General features: G+C 42.5%; 2 protein-coding genes across 2 annotated transcripts in view; one reads left to right on the top strand and one right to left on the bottom strand.

Moving 5' to 3' along the window:
• The window catches only part of RAD17 (RAD17 checkpoint clamp loader component), a 47,271-nt gene extending 45,979 nt beyond the window's left edge, over positions 1 to 1,292 (bottom strand). Inside the window, exon 1 of the mRNA XM_040341573.1 lies at positions 1,144 to 1,292. The gene's annotated coding sequence lies outside the window, so the exon portion shown is untranslated. The remainder of the gene's footprint in view (positions 1 to 1,143) is intronic.
• A 199-nt stretch (positions 1,293 to 1,491) lies between these two features.
• AK6 (adenylate kinase 6) lies at positions 1,492 to 14,212 on the top strand. The gene is made up of 5 exons (XM_040341577.1): positions 1,492 to 1,601; positions 3,495 to 3,587; positions 11,349 to 11,407; positions 13,145 to 13,290; positions 13,717 to 14,212. The coding sequence occupies exons 1-5, from the start codon at positions 1,574 to 1,576 to the stop codon at positions 13,904 to 13,906; spliced, it is 516 nt and encodes a 171-aa protein (XP_040197511.1). The 5' UTR covers positions 1,492 to 1,573; the 3' UTR covers positions 13,907 to 14,212.
• Positions 14,213 to 14,410: the final 198 nt, after the last annotated feature.

The following is a 14,410-nucleotide window of genomic DNA, read 5'->3' as shown; positions in this document are numbered from 1 at the left end:
GTTGCATGTTTTGAGTTACAGAGGGGGTCTAGGGCTAGAATTATTGCTCTCGCTCTACCAATCGCGGCGATACCTCACATGTGTGGTTTGAACACCGCTTTCACAAATGCGTTGGCTTCTGCGTGCGAGCTCGACGGGGCGCGTTTTCTGGCTCCTAACTTTTTTAGCTGGCTCCTAGATTCCAAGCAAATTTGTCAAGCCCTGACTAAAAGCAAAACTTTTCTTTCCCCACGGTGTATAGAGTAAGGGGGGAGGGTTAGCATTTGCCATCTGTGTCCCATTGTGGAGATTCCCCTTCACTTCCTGTCCCATAGACAAACAGGAAGTGGGAGGAAATCCCTGCAAATTAAGGGAATTCCTTGGGGACCCCCAGGTCACAAGAACTAGTGTCCCCATTGGAAGATTTCCCCCCATTACTTTTCTGGAGACAACCCAAAATGTGGGATTTTCTTTTACTTTCGATGATATTGGTAAACAGAACAAATAGAGAGGGGGAATCTCCCTAATGGGGACACAGACAGTAATAGAAACTGACAGGGGGTCTAATCCTTCTCCACTCTATACACAACTACAAAAAATGTTTTGCCTTTAGTTATACTTTAATATAGAGAAGCTCTTAAAAGCCTAATTCCATGTATAAGGTCCGTTTAATTTGCTTGGCTCTCATGAACTAGTGAAAGGGACACTAAAGGGGGACCCCAGCCTAGGCGGCCATTATTGCGGAGATTTGGTTCCATATGACACAGATGGAGGGACACTATCAGGAGGAATTCCAGGAAACAAGTGAGAGCCAGTAATGTGTTGAGAACACGGAGCTGTGTCACAGGAAGTGATGGCCATCCAATGTGTTGTCACCAGAAGAAAAGCTGAGGGGAAATCACCCAATGGGGACAATTGTGCTTCCCTGACATTGCAGAGGTTTCCTATCACTTCCTGTTACTTCTCCAGGCCCGGAAGTGAAGGGAAAACTCTCCTGCACAAGACAGGCAGATATAAGCCCCCTGACAGGGGTGATAACACTTCCCCATACACATTGCTAACTAAACTGCTGGGATATGTAGTTCCTCACAGGAGACCTGCGTGATCCGGGTCATTGGAGTGCGGGGCACCGGAGGAAGTGTAACATGATGTCGGGGAACTCACCGTGCTGTAGCCGTAGAAAGCGGCTCCCCGAACACTTTAACGGACAGTTTTCTCTGACTGACGGGCGCCTGACAAACTCGTCACCGTCCCCTCGTGTGACGCAGCCGGCAAGTTAAAAGTCGCCACTACAGAACGGCCTGTGGGTGAGGGTGCCGCCATCTTTGATTTGGGCAAAGCTGGAAAAATACATGAAGTAATTAACTGGGAAATTGTTTATTTAATGTTGTCTGAATTGTCTGGGGGTGATGTAGATACGATTATTGCAGGGACATTTTTCAATTCGCTGGAGACTTGCAAGTTAGAACTTGAAAGTGTAATACGATTGGTCATGGAAAGTGAGGTCACGTCTCTGCTCCTCCCCTTCCTCGTGATTGTGCTGAGAGCGACCGGGAATAACACGTGTCCGGGGAGATCAGAGAGAGAAGACACCATGAAGAGCCCCAATATACTGCTGACTGGTCAGTGAAGAATCCCCCCCCCCCCCCCGTACCTGAACACTCCTGTCACTTACACCGCGTGTATCCTAACACCCTGCCCACAGGTGGCTGACACCCCAACATCCACCTAACACCCCCTGTACCCCATCCTGCCTACAGGTGACTGCTGGCACCCCCTGTGCCCTGACATCCTGCCCACAGGTGGCTGCTGGCACCCCCTGTGCCCTGACATCCTGCCCACAGGTGGCTGCTGGCACCCCCTGTGCCCTGACATCCTGCCCACGGGTGGCTGCTGGCACCCCCTGTGCCCTGACATCCTGCCCACGGGTGGCTGCTGGCACCCCCTGTGCCCTGACATCCTGCCCACGGGTGGCTGCTGGCACCCCCTGTGCCCTGACATCATGCCCTCAGGTGGCTGCTGTCACCTCTTGTACCCAGACATTCTGCCCACAGGTGGCTGCTGGCACCCCTGTACCCCGACACCCTGCCCACAGATGCCCGCTGGCACCGCCTGTACCCCCACACTCTGCCCACTGGCACCCCTTGTACCCTAAGGCCCCATGCACACGAGAAGCAATTACAAACACCTCTAAACTCACGTTTTCAAAGGCAAAAACCGGCGTTTAAAACGCCCGTTTTTGCCGCGAATTGCGCGTCATTTTGCCACGATTAGCGGCGTTTTACCACGTTTGCGGCTGTTGGCGCTTATCTCAAAGACATTGTAGACCCTCCCAAAGTTTAAAACGCAAAAATAAAACGCTTCTGAACCCAAAATTTTGCGTCTGAAAAAACGGACATAAACCCAACTGCTTTAAAACGCCAAAAAACATGACTGTGTGCATGGACACATAGGATAACATTAAATGTGTTCAGGGGCAGTTGAAAAAAATGCCCAAATGCCTCTGAACTCGAGTTTAGCAGCGTCTCGTGTGCATGGGGCCTAACACTCTGCCCACTGGCATCCCCTGTACACCAACACCCTGGTGACTGCTGCCACCCCCTATATCCAAACACCCTGCCCATAGGTGGCTCACACCTCCTGTACCCCAGCATCCACCTAACACCTCCTGTGCCCCTTTTCCCACTGACACCCCCTGTACCCCAACACCCTGGTGACTTCTGACACCCCCTGTATCCAAACACCCTGCCCACAGGTGGCTACTGATACCCCCTGTATTCCAACACTCTGCCCACAGGTAGCTGTCACCCCCTGTACCCTGACTACAAGTGACCCCCCTCTGCTACAACGTTCTGCCAGCATCTTGCTCATATATTACTCATATATTTAAGCGCCTCTTCTGTCACTCCAGTGTGGAAGCCTGAGTGCTCTCACACTGGAGCGGTGCGCTTGCAGGATGTTAAAAAAAGTCCTGCAAGCAGAATCTTGGTGGCGCTTTAGGAGCGATGTTTACACTGTTCCTAAAACGCCTCTGCCCATTGAAATCAATGGGCAGCGCTGCCAAAGTGCTTTGCGGGCGCTAATAACCCTTTATTCGGTTAAAACTATAGTAAAGTGCAGCTAAAACTAGCGGTGCTTTACCACAGACGCTCTTGCCGCCCCAGTGTGAAAGTGCCCTTAGTGTTACATTGATTGATACCTTGTTGGATTCCGGCATTCTGCTCACAAGGGACATAATATTACATCCCACAAATGGACATTCAGCCTCTTCTGAGCACAGCGTTCCAAAGAATGTTTAGTAAGAACCGCAGTTCATGTGCCACCATAAACCTGGCATACTGCTAATATGCATGAGTGCCAGGTGATTCGTTCATAATGTATCTCCACATACCAACAGGGAACATATGACTGTCCCAAATACAACATTTTGATTCATATTTGATTTGCTATCCATCTAATGTCCGCCTGCATGCAATTGTGTGACATTTATATTGCTAATTGTGATTCATTTGCAGGGACCCCTGGTGTTGGGAAGACAACTCTTGGCAAAGAGCTTGCAGAGAGATGTGCCCTGGCCTATGTAAATGTGGGAGATTTGGCTAAAGATGGTAAGAACTTGCAGATTCCATATGTTTATTTTCTTTTCTGGATCAGCCAAGCAGCTACGTATAAAATGTACCAGTTTACTTGCTCTGTCTAATACATGTGATCACTGGATAAATAAATGACCTTCGTCTCATATATCCACCAGCTTGTCATCAATGATGGTGAATTGTTCCTTTTGAGCAACAAAAAACAACCTTAAAGCGGTGTTCCGGCCGAAATGATACATTTTAGATAAAAATACCCCTATAATATACAAGCTTAAATGTATTCTAGTAAAGTTAGAGCCGGTTCACACTGGGGCGACTCGTCAGGCGACTGAGAAGTCACGTCCCATTCTATTCAATAGAACCATTCTAATAGAAGCGACGCAAGTCGCTCCGACTTAGAAAAAGGTTCTTGTACGACTTTGGGGCGACTCGGGGTGACTTGCATTGACTTCTATACAGAAGTCATTTGCAAGTCGCCTCTGAAGTTGTCTTCAGGTCGCCCCCGAAGTCGTGCCGCCCCAGTGTGAACCGGCTCTTAGTCTGTAAACTAAGGTCCGTTTTGTTTGTTTGTTTATAACAGTAGTTTGTTCTTTTATAAACTTACAGCAGGCCATGGGCATCTGAAGCCAGACCGTATTTCTTCCTGGATCTCATCCTTGCAGATCTCGCACATGCTCAGTGCAGCACAAGCAGTGTAATAAGGTTCAGGCCAGGTTTCCATAGCAACGGCAGTGTCAGAGGAAGTTGCCGCCCCTTCCCAGGAGGCATTTCAAACACGGCCAGGGAGGAGGAAGTTAAAAATTAATACAGCAGATATACAGTAGGTGCTGAGAAAAAAAATATCCAATTAGTTTACAGTGCACAGTTTAGTGAGGGGTGCTGAGTTGTAAAAGTGGGTGGAACTCCAGTTTAAGTAAAAGAACATCTGAAATATATTGCATGTATTTGCATACAGGTGGAGATGTGAATCTGAAGAGCTGTATGTTACGAGGAGTGCTGATAAGCCTTACCCAGAAATAAAAGTTGGGAAGCTGTAATTGCCACACTATTCTACATATTCCCCCAGGAAGTCAATGCACTTCTGACATCTGTCCCGCAGCTTTTTAAGGCTGCATTCACACCTGAGCGTTTTGTCGCCTGGAGCGCGACGCCCCAAAACGCTAGAGGGGGAAAAAATACATTATTCTCTATGGAGATGGTTCACATCTCCACTACAAAACACCGAACGCCTGAAGCCCAAACAAGTTCTGGACCCTTTTTTGTCGCTCGAATTTGGGCGTTTGGGCGTCTTACATGGTGACCCTAGACCTGTAAAAACCGCTGCGTTTTATCGCAGTAAAAAACGCTGCAAAACGCTACGCTCAGGTGTGAATGCAGCCTAATTGCAGCCTAATACAATTGTTCAGACTGCTGGTGTAACATCTCATTTGCAGCATTAGTTGCCTCTGGAACACTCCCAAATCGTTGTCCCTTTAGGTGTTTTTTGAGATTGGGCAACAGATGATAGTCAGAAGGAGCCAGGTCGGGCGAATAGGGTGTATGGAGCGTCACTTGAAAGCCTAAGGAGGTCAGTTTTGCCATTGTTTCACCTGCAGTGTGTGACGAGGTATTGTCATGCAACAGAATAAGACCTTTGGAGATCTTTCCTCTGCATTTTCCTTTGATATTTTGCCTCAACTTCGTCAATAAAGCACAGTAATATGTTGCATTGATGGTTGAACCCTTTTGGAGGTAGTCCACTAGCAGAACTCCCTTCTTATCCCCAAAAACTGTTGCCATTTGCTTCTGCACTGACCTTTGCTCCCAGAACTTCTTTGGCCTGGGGGAACCACTGTGCCTCCTCTCCTTAGACTCTTCCTTTGTCTAGGGATCATAACATTAGATCCATGTCTCATCACGAATTACCAGTTTGACCAGGAAATCTGACTAATTTCTTCCAAAACAGGCACCGATGTCTACACACGTTTCCTCTTGTGTTCGGTTGTCAGAAGTTTTGGGAGGCACTTTGCTGCAAACTTTCTCATTTCTCAAGTCGTTGTGGATAATGGCGCCAAATCTCTCACGTCATATTCCCAGATATGTAGCAATACTTTTGACTGATATTCGGCAGGCCTCCATGATCATGTCATGGATGGCTTTCACATTTGCAGGCACAGAAACAGACCTTTTACTGAGTTTCTCACTTTCAACACCAAAATGTCAAGTTTTAAAATTGACAATCCAACGTTTAACTGTTGCATATAAAGGGCCACTGTCACCCAAAGTTTCCATTTCATCATGGATTTGCTTCACACCGTTCCCTTGGAGAAACAGGAACTTTGATTATGGTCCTTTGCTCTTCCACATAAAAAATTTCTGGAGGTGCTGCCATGTTCACTTTGGACCTAAAAATAATGTAAAATCATAGGTAGTTGATTTTTTGCACCATTGAATATAGACAAATTGGCCAGTACACTCTGCAATTTACAGCTTCCCATCTCATTTTATTCTGGGTAAATCTCAATACTTATCAGCACACCCTTGTAGATGCTGGTGTATGCGGGATATTGGTATGGGTAGAGCTGTATGTTAGATGCTGGTGAAGGACGGTATGGGTAGAGCTGTATGTTGGATGCTGGTGTATGCAGGGACATCGATACGGGTAGTGCTGTATGTTGTTACAGTGGATATACACACCCCTGTTAAAATGTCAGGTTTTTGTGATGTAAAAAAATGAGACAAAGATAAATAATTTCAGAACTTTTTCCACCTTTTTAATGTGACCTATAAACTGTACAACTCAGTTGAACAACAAACTGAAATCTTTTAAGGGTGAAGTAAAAATAAAAAAATAAAATAATGTGGTTGCATAAGTGTGCACACCTTATAAATGGGGATGTAGCTGTGTTCAGATTTAAGCAATCCCATTCAAACTCATGTTAAATTCGAGTCGGCACACACCTGCCACCATTAAAGTGCCTCTGATTAACCCAAAATAAAGTTCAGCTGTTTTAGTAGGTCTTTCCTAACATTTAGTCGCATCGTACAGTAAAAGCTATGGTCCGCAGAGAGCTTCCAAAGCATTAGAGGGAAGTCAGGAAGGCTGCCAAGAGGCCTACAGCAACATTAAAGAAGCTGCAGGAATATCTGGCAAGTACTGGCTGTGTGGTACATGTGACAACAATCTCCCGTATTCTTCATATGCTTTTGTTATGGTCTGATGAAACCAAGTTGAACTTTTTGGCCAGAATTCCAAAAGATATGTTTGGCGCAAGTACAACACTGCACATCACCAAAAGAACACCATACCCACTGTGAAACATGGTGATGGCAGCATAATGCTCCGTTTTTTCTTCAGCTGGAACAGGGGCCTTAGTCAAGGTAGAGGGAATTATGAACAGTTCCAAATACCAGTCAATATTGGCACAAAACCTTCAGGCTTCTGCTAGAAAGCTGAACATAAAGAGGAACTTGAGGATCCAAAGCATACATTCAAATCAACAAAGAAATGACTTTACCAGAAGCAAATTAAAGTTTTGGAATGGCCCAGCCAGAGCCCAGACCTGAATCCAATTGAAAATCTGTGGGGGGATCTGAAGAGGACTGTGCACAGTTTATTTGCAATCTGACATATTTGGAGTGTTTTTGCAAAGAGTGGGCAAATATTGCCAAGTCAAGATGTGTATTAAGAGAGAAAAAAAAAAAAAGAAAAATGACTGCTGCACACCCTTAAGAGTTATTACTACGTTTTATTAAATATCAGAAAATAGAGCATAAAAGGCATTAAAAACACACAGGTAACCAATAATGGTATAGTACCCTAGAAGTGACCTGAGAATACACTCACAAAAGCGAGACGGCAAAAATCAGTGACAAATTGAAAACTGGAGCTTGATCATCCAATAAGGAGATTGATCTGCTATCAATAATCCTAAAGATTTCCACACCATGCGGTGGTTCCCTGTAACTACAGGTGAAAGTACCACCGTCTAAGTGGGAAAAGTTGCAAAAAAGAAAAAGCTCAAAAATGGGGACATGAGAGGGATCCACTATATAGTGGTATAGTAATACTGCTCAATTGGAGATAAATGGCAAGTGATAAATCAGATGAGAGAGATATAGTCCCAGGGACCACAGACAATTCTACTAGGCTGGAGAAAAAAAGTGGTATATATATATATATATATATATATATATATATATATATATATATATATATATATATATATATATATATATATATATATATATATATATATATATGTCTCTGCTCTTCAGATGGGTCGCCGCATCTGGCGTAAACAGTTATTCAATTTCCATCAGATAGTAACTGATAAGGAGGCATTCAACAGAAATATATATTTGAGACACTGTAGTAGTGATCATTAAGTATCAGAGTTCACCTATGCTGCACTTGAGAGGACTATGCAACAATGTAGCCACAATTGATTGACGGGTTCCCATTACTTATGGGTAGTGTCCATTCTAATATATCAAGTAGATATGTCCATCAGATATTGAAATCTTGTTGAACTGCTAATGGCAATTAGGCTTACATGAATATTGGATGTGTTGATATATACACTGTTGGTGAGCAGATAATTGATCAGCATTCCACAGAAAATAAACGGTTGAAGTTGTACTCACTGTTGGGCTGTTATGTGTAGCTCAGAGTTGTAGCTACCACATCAAATCTGTACTCACGTGCTGCCAGAGAGATTTGCAGCCGAGCCATCCATCCATGTGTAGCACACAGAGCCTGAAGCACTCCTCTTCAGTGCAGTAATGATAGGTGAATGATATAGTAATGTCCAGTATAAAACTGCAATTATACACATATATACGTATAATTGCAGTTTTATACTGGACATTACTATATCATTCACCTATCATTACTGCACTGAAGAGGAGTGCTTCAGGCTCTGTGTGCTACACATGGATGGATGGCTCGGCTGCAAATCTCTCTGGCAGCACGTGAGTACAGATTTGATGTGGTAGCTACAACTCTGAGCTACACATAACAGCCCAACAGTGAGTACAACTTCAACCGTTTATTTTCTGTGGAATGCTGATCAATTATCTGCTCACCAACAGTGTATATATCAACACATCCAATATTCATGTAAGCCTAATTGCCATTAGCAGTTCAACAAGATTTCAATATCTGATGGACATATCTACTTGATATATTAGAATGGACACTACCCATAAGTAATGGGAACCCGTCAATCAATTGTGGCTACATTGTTGCATAGTCCTCTCAAGTGCAGCATAGGTGAACTCTGATACTTAATGATCACTACTACAGTGTCTCAAATATATATTTCTGTTGAATGCCTCCTTATCAGTTACTATCTGATGGAAATTGAATAACTGTTTACGCCAGATGCGGCGACCCATCTGAAGAGCAGAGACATATATATATATATATATATATATATATATATATATATATATATATATATATAATCACTTTTTTTCTCCAGCCTAGTAGAATTGTCTGTGGTCCCTGGGACTATATCTCTCTCATCTGATTTATCACTTGCCATTTATCTCCAATTGAGCAGTATTACTATACCACTATATAGTGGATCCCTCTCATGTCCCCATTTTTGAGCTTTTTCTTTTTTGCAACTTTTCCCACTTAGACGGTGGTACTTTCACCTGTAGTTACAGGGAACCACCGCATGGTGTGGAAATCTTTAGGATTATTGATAGCAGTGGGGGTTTTATATGTGCTTGGGGTGGGGGGTCTCTTTGTGTTGTGTGGAGGGTGAATGGGTGAGTTATGGACTTAGATCTCCTTATTGGATGATCAAGCTCCAGTTTTCAATTTGTCACTGATTTTTGCCGTCTCGCTTTTGTGAGTGTATTCTCAGGTCACTTCTAGGGTACTATACCATTATTGGTTACCTGTGTGTTTTTAATGCCTTTTATGCTCTATTTTCTGATATTTAATAAAACGTAGTAATAACTCTTAAGGGTGTGCAGCAGTCATTTTTCTTTTTTTTTTTTTTTTTTTCTCTCTTGGTACATTATATTTTTGATTGCACCCCCCGAAAATATCGGTGAGTACTACATATTTGATAAATAGGTGGGATTCCCATATCCTTCTCTCCTTTGTTTATAAGTCAAGATGTGTCCTGCTGATAGACTTATACCCAAAAAGACTGAGTGCTGTAATAAAATCAAAAGGTGATTCAACAAAGTATTCGTGTAAGGGTGTGCACACTTATGCAACATATTATTTTATCTTTAAATTTTTACTTCCCTCCGCCTAAAAGATTTCAGTTTGTTGTTCAACAGTCGTACAGTTTATAGGTCACATCAAGGGTGGAAAAAGTTCTGAAATTATTTCTTTGTCTAATTTTTTTACATCACATAAACCTGACATTTTAACAGGGGTGTGTAGACTTTTTATATCCACTGTAAATACTGGTGTATGTTAGGTGATGGGTACGAGTAGAGCTGTGTGTTGGATGCTGGTGTATGCAGGGACATGGGTACGGGTAGAGCTGCATGATGCTTGATACTCGTGTATGCAGGGTATAGACATAAGTTTAGCTGCGTGGTGTTAGATGCTGGTGTGGGGTACACTGGATTCCCTGCATGTGTGTATCTGGACCAGCACTCTGGTCATTGCCAAACATCCCTCATTGCAATAAGAATACAACTAGGAATTGAGACAGGGACTTTTTACATACTACAGTTATACATTTTACAAAAATAATTTCTTATTACAGATTGCATAAAATTGTACTCTTGAAGCTGTTTTACAGCTTTAGTTTTTTAAATAGCTTGATCGGGCCAAGCTGGCCCACATGAACTATTTTTCTCACTAACATGTGCACATAAAAAGATTCCTCTGGTTAGCCGAGTCGGAGATTGTAACATCATCAGCCCACCTCTCTGACTCACAGGAAACATTGTATTGACTGGTAGAATACAAAGCTACCTGTGAATGTCTGAGAGCTGAGCAGACAAATTGACACTGTTTTGTTTTGGGTATGAGACAGGAAGGTCTCGTCTTAGACCCAGAACATAGTGCTGTATACTAGGGGTGTTTGAAAATAATAATTGAATTGATACATCGTGATTCAGCCTTAAACGATTCTGCATCGATGTGGAGAACGGCTGAATTGCAATTGCACCAATGCGGTCACCCCAACGCGTCTGTCAGTCATCTTTTCGGATATTTCAGCGCATCCAACTCTGCATTAATGGAGCACTGGTGAGTTTGCATTTGATGGGCACAGTGGGGCTGTGCACATGTTAGTGAGGGAAATGGCTCATTTGTGCCAGCTTGACCCAAAGGAATGAAACCAGAGATCAGCTTTGCATTCATATAAATGCATCATATATAACATGAGCTACTATCACCAGTCCAGAGATTGTAATATTTGTGGATAATATATATATATAATGCACATTTGTGTGCCATTCATTTTTAATGGCACCCCAAACTCCCTAAATAAGCAGACATTTTGTCACCCAGAAAATGTGCGGTTTAAAAACACACCAAAGCCGCCTCCAAAAAGCAGTACCGGAGCTATTTTGGCATATTTTTTGAAGCGGAGGACGGCCCATTCAAGTACGGTAAAGGGTGCTGATCCAAGAACACACAGTTGTGCAGAAAATGGGGCGCTAGATGTGAACAGAGCCTTTTTAAAAGAACACAACCACACATAAGTTGCTTGGTATTTATGGACGTGGGGTGTAATGTAAGTAATATTTATATTGAAGAATTTGGGAGCAGAGACATGAAAACTGTGATAATGATGTGCGTTTTTGTCATAGGCAATTTGTATGAAGGTTATGATGAAGAATATGACTGTCCTATTCTTGATGAAGACAGAGTAAGTTCTAGTTATTTTCTTCATGTCTGATGGTCAGTACTATAATAATTCCAGCGTGAACCTAATCTGGAAAATTTGTTCTAAATAATATGATAAAATAAATTGGAGGTTAACTTGTGTGAATATGTTAGTAAGGCGTAATGTACATGGGATGTTTTAAAACTTCTCCTGAAAGTTTTTACTTGACGGATAGTAACCGACGTTTACAAAAAAATCTGTTTAGCCGCGTTTGCAATTAGCCTTTTTTTTTTTTTTTTTTTTTTAAATAGTTAAAAATGCCTGTAAATGAAATGCAGCTAAACGTGAGTTAATGCGTTTACAAGCTGTTGCAGGCATTTGGCGTTTCAAATGCCTCTGAACATCTGTCCTGAATGTATTTTTTTTGCTCTCCAAAGAAATCTTCTAAACTCAACTGCCTAGAAACGACTATAAACGACCCTGTGTACATGTACTAATAGGATAACACAGAGGAGAGTTCAGGGGCACCTGGAAAAAAATGCCCAACTGCTCCTAAACATCCGTTTACCAGCAGCAGTGTACATGAAGCTTAAATTCTGAGCTATATAGCAGTTAGCATCTCAAGGTTTATGCACATTTTATTTTGCATATAACTGACCTGAGCACTGCTGTGACGGGAAGAAAGTGCGTGCAATGCGCATGCACAGTTTTGTGGAAGAACAATTCAGTTCTATGCGCCCATATTATTTATTTATTTTTTGCTGTTTACCTAAAGCATTTGTATTCCTATTATACAGAATTTTTATAGTGCCAAGAGTTTATGCCGCACTTTACAATGTAGAGGGGGGGACTGTACAATTTCAATACAGAAAGAATAGGAGGTCCCTGTGCATGAAGCTTACAATCTATAGGGATGGGGGGGAGGGGGTTACAAAAGGTAATAGGTGCGGGGGATGATCTGATGGACGTGACTCGGGTACAGATCTTAGGTTTGAAGTGGGGTAGACTTCCCTGAATAAGTGAGTTTTCAGTGATCGCCTAAAGGCGGACAGGGTAAAAGCTGACCGGACATACTGGGGCAGGGAGTTCCAGAGCATGGGCCAGGCTCTGGAGAAGTCTTGGAGGTGAGCATGGGAGGAGGTAACAAGGGAGCTAGAGAGCAGGAGCTCCTGGGAAAAACGTTGGACCTTTACTGTTAGGAAAAAAACTGGTCTCCTACTAGGATTGTATAAAACAAAACAAAAATGTACTTGTCAGGTTGCATTAACTTGCAGATTTAAGTCCACACATTTTGATCTGCAGATGAATGAACAGAAAGATACAAATGTAACTATATGCTATATAGTGTCTTTGTATAATAATTGTCAGAGCAGTGTTGTTTAAAAACCCTAATTCAGACTTTCTTTTTTTGACAGCTAGAGCAATGCCAGCTCTGTTTATTCATTGCCGACAATTATGGTATACTGGGAGGGCGTCCCAGAGGCAAGGCAGAGCAACTTGAAGTGCTACACACGCCTTGTGTACAATGAGGATTTTTTTGTTTTTTTTTTTGGACGTGTGTAGCACTTCCAAAGTTTGTAACTAGTTAAACATGACTAGTTGAGAAAGAAGCAATAAAGTGAATGAGTCGCTACTTTTGTGATATATTTTTACTGTTCTAAGAAATGTACTTTTATAAAAGAGAATTGTTACGTTTTTTTTTTTTGTTACCTGCTTGGACAATTTTTGTTTTTGTATTTCCTACTCATGTATGGTTTTTCATCTACGGTTTCTTTCCAGGTGATTGATGAGTTGGAGGATAAAATGAGTGAAGGTGGAGTCATTGTAGACTATCACGGTTGTGACTTTTTCCCAGAGAGATGGTTCCACATTGTGTTTGTGCTGAGAACAGACAATTCCTTGTTGTATGAAAGGCTGGAAAGCAGGTAACAATCCAGTAACTGCTCATAAACTAGTTGAGGACACTGGATATTTTATACACACCCAGAAAAACCTCACCAGAACATTTGTAGCATGTTTAGTCCTTCTGCTGCCCCACCCCCACTGGTCAGCAATTCTCAGCTCTTTGAAAAAAAAAAAAAAGCTGCTGCTGTCAGCAAAAAGGCTAAACTGTGCACATCCACACTGAATTTTAAATGTGACCGTAGCTGCAGGGGAGAGGTACCCTGCCAGAGAATCATTGAACATTAGACCGCATCATGCAGATATCTGCATGTCTCTATAAATCTAAGTTAGTATTTTCTTGCACCCAGATAGCCCTGATGAACACAGAGGTAGATGTGCCCACTGTTGTACATGATTTTCTAGTCCCCAACCATTTCTGGTTAATTGATTTAATATTTTTGTTACAGGGGATACAAGGAGAAAAAACTTCAAGACAACATCCAGTGTGAGATCTTCCAGACTATCTATGAAGAGGCAACAGAGTCATACCAATCAGAAATCATTCATCAGCTGCCCAGTAACACACCAGAAGACCTGGAGAACAACCTGGACAAGATCGCAAAATGGATTGAGCAGTGGAGGAATGACAATAACTAAACTCGGCAGTGGAAGGATGGTGATGGCTAAATTCTGGACGCAGACTCTGGTTCTCCTAACATGAGTGCAGCTTGGTGTGGCGTAACATACGTTAAACGTGTGTTTCAGTGATTTTTACAGAGCATTTATTTCTTTAGAACAGATTTAATGTACATATTGTAAAGTAGTGAAATTATTAAATATGTATCTTAAGCATAGAGCCAGTAGGAGGCGGCCAAGCTTATTGATGATCTCACTGTATACAGTCATAGGGCTTTTACTGTAGATCCTTCCCATTTATATAAATTCTGCTATTGATAAACCGCCCTTTAAAGTCCTGTGGTTACTTATGTGCATACAAACATCACTGTAGGTCTAGAAAATGGGCTGTGAGTCGCTGTGGGCTAAGACAGACACCCCCACAGTCAGGAGAGGGCCCCGTTGGCTATGTTTTCTCCATATCATTTAATCTGGCCATACACCTATAGATTATCTGCAGGTTTTCTATGGTTAGATGGAAAAAAT

This window comes from Rana temporaria, chromosome 1 (assembly GCF_905171775.1).
Source record: "Rana temporaria chromosome 1, aRanTem1.1, whole genome shotgun sequence".
Taxonomy (NCBI): Eukaryota; Metazoa; Chordata; class Amphibia; order Anura; family Ranidae; genus Rana; species Rana temporaria.
Note: the sequence above shows the minus strand (reverse complement) of the source record. Positions and strands in the feature narration are given on the sequence as shown.

What these genes read in the sequence shown, in the direction of transcription:
- AK6 (XM_040341577.1), top strand. Translation starts at nt 1,574, where the DNA reads ATGAAGAGCCCCAATATACTGCTGACTG. An exon ending in CCCCAATATACTGCTGACTG is followed by an intron (nt 1,602 to 3,494) that starts GTCAGTGAAGAA and finishes ATTCATTTGCAG; the next exon opens with GGACCCCTGGTGTTGGGAAG. An exon ending in GGGAGATTTGGCTAAAGATG is followed by an intron (nt 3,588 to 11,348) that starts GTAAGAACTTGC and finishes TTTTTGTCATAG; the next exon opens with GCAATTTGTATGAAGGTTAT.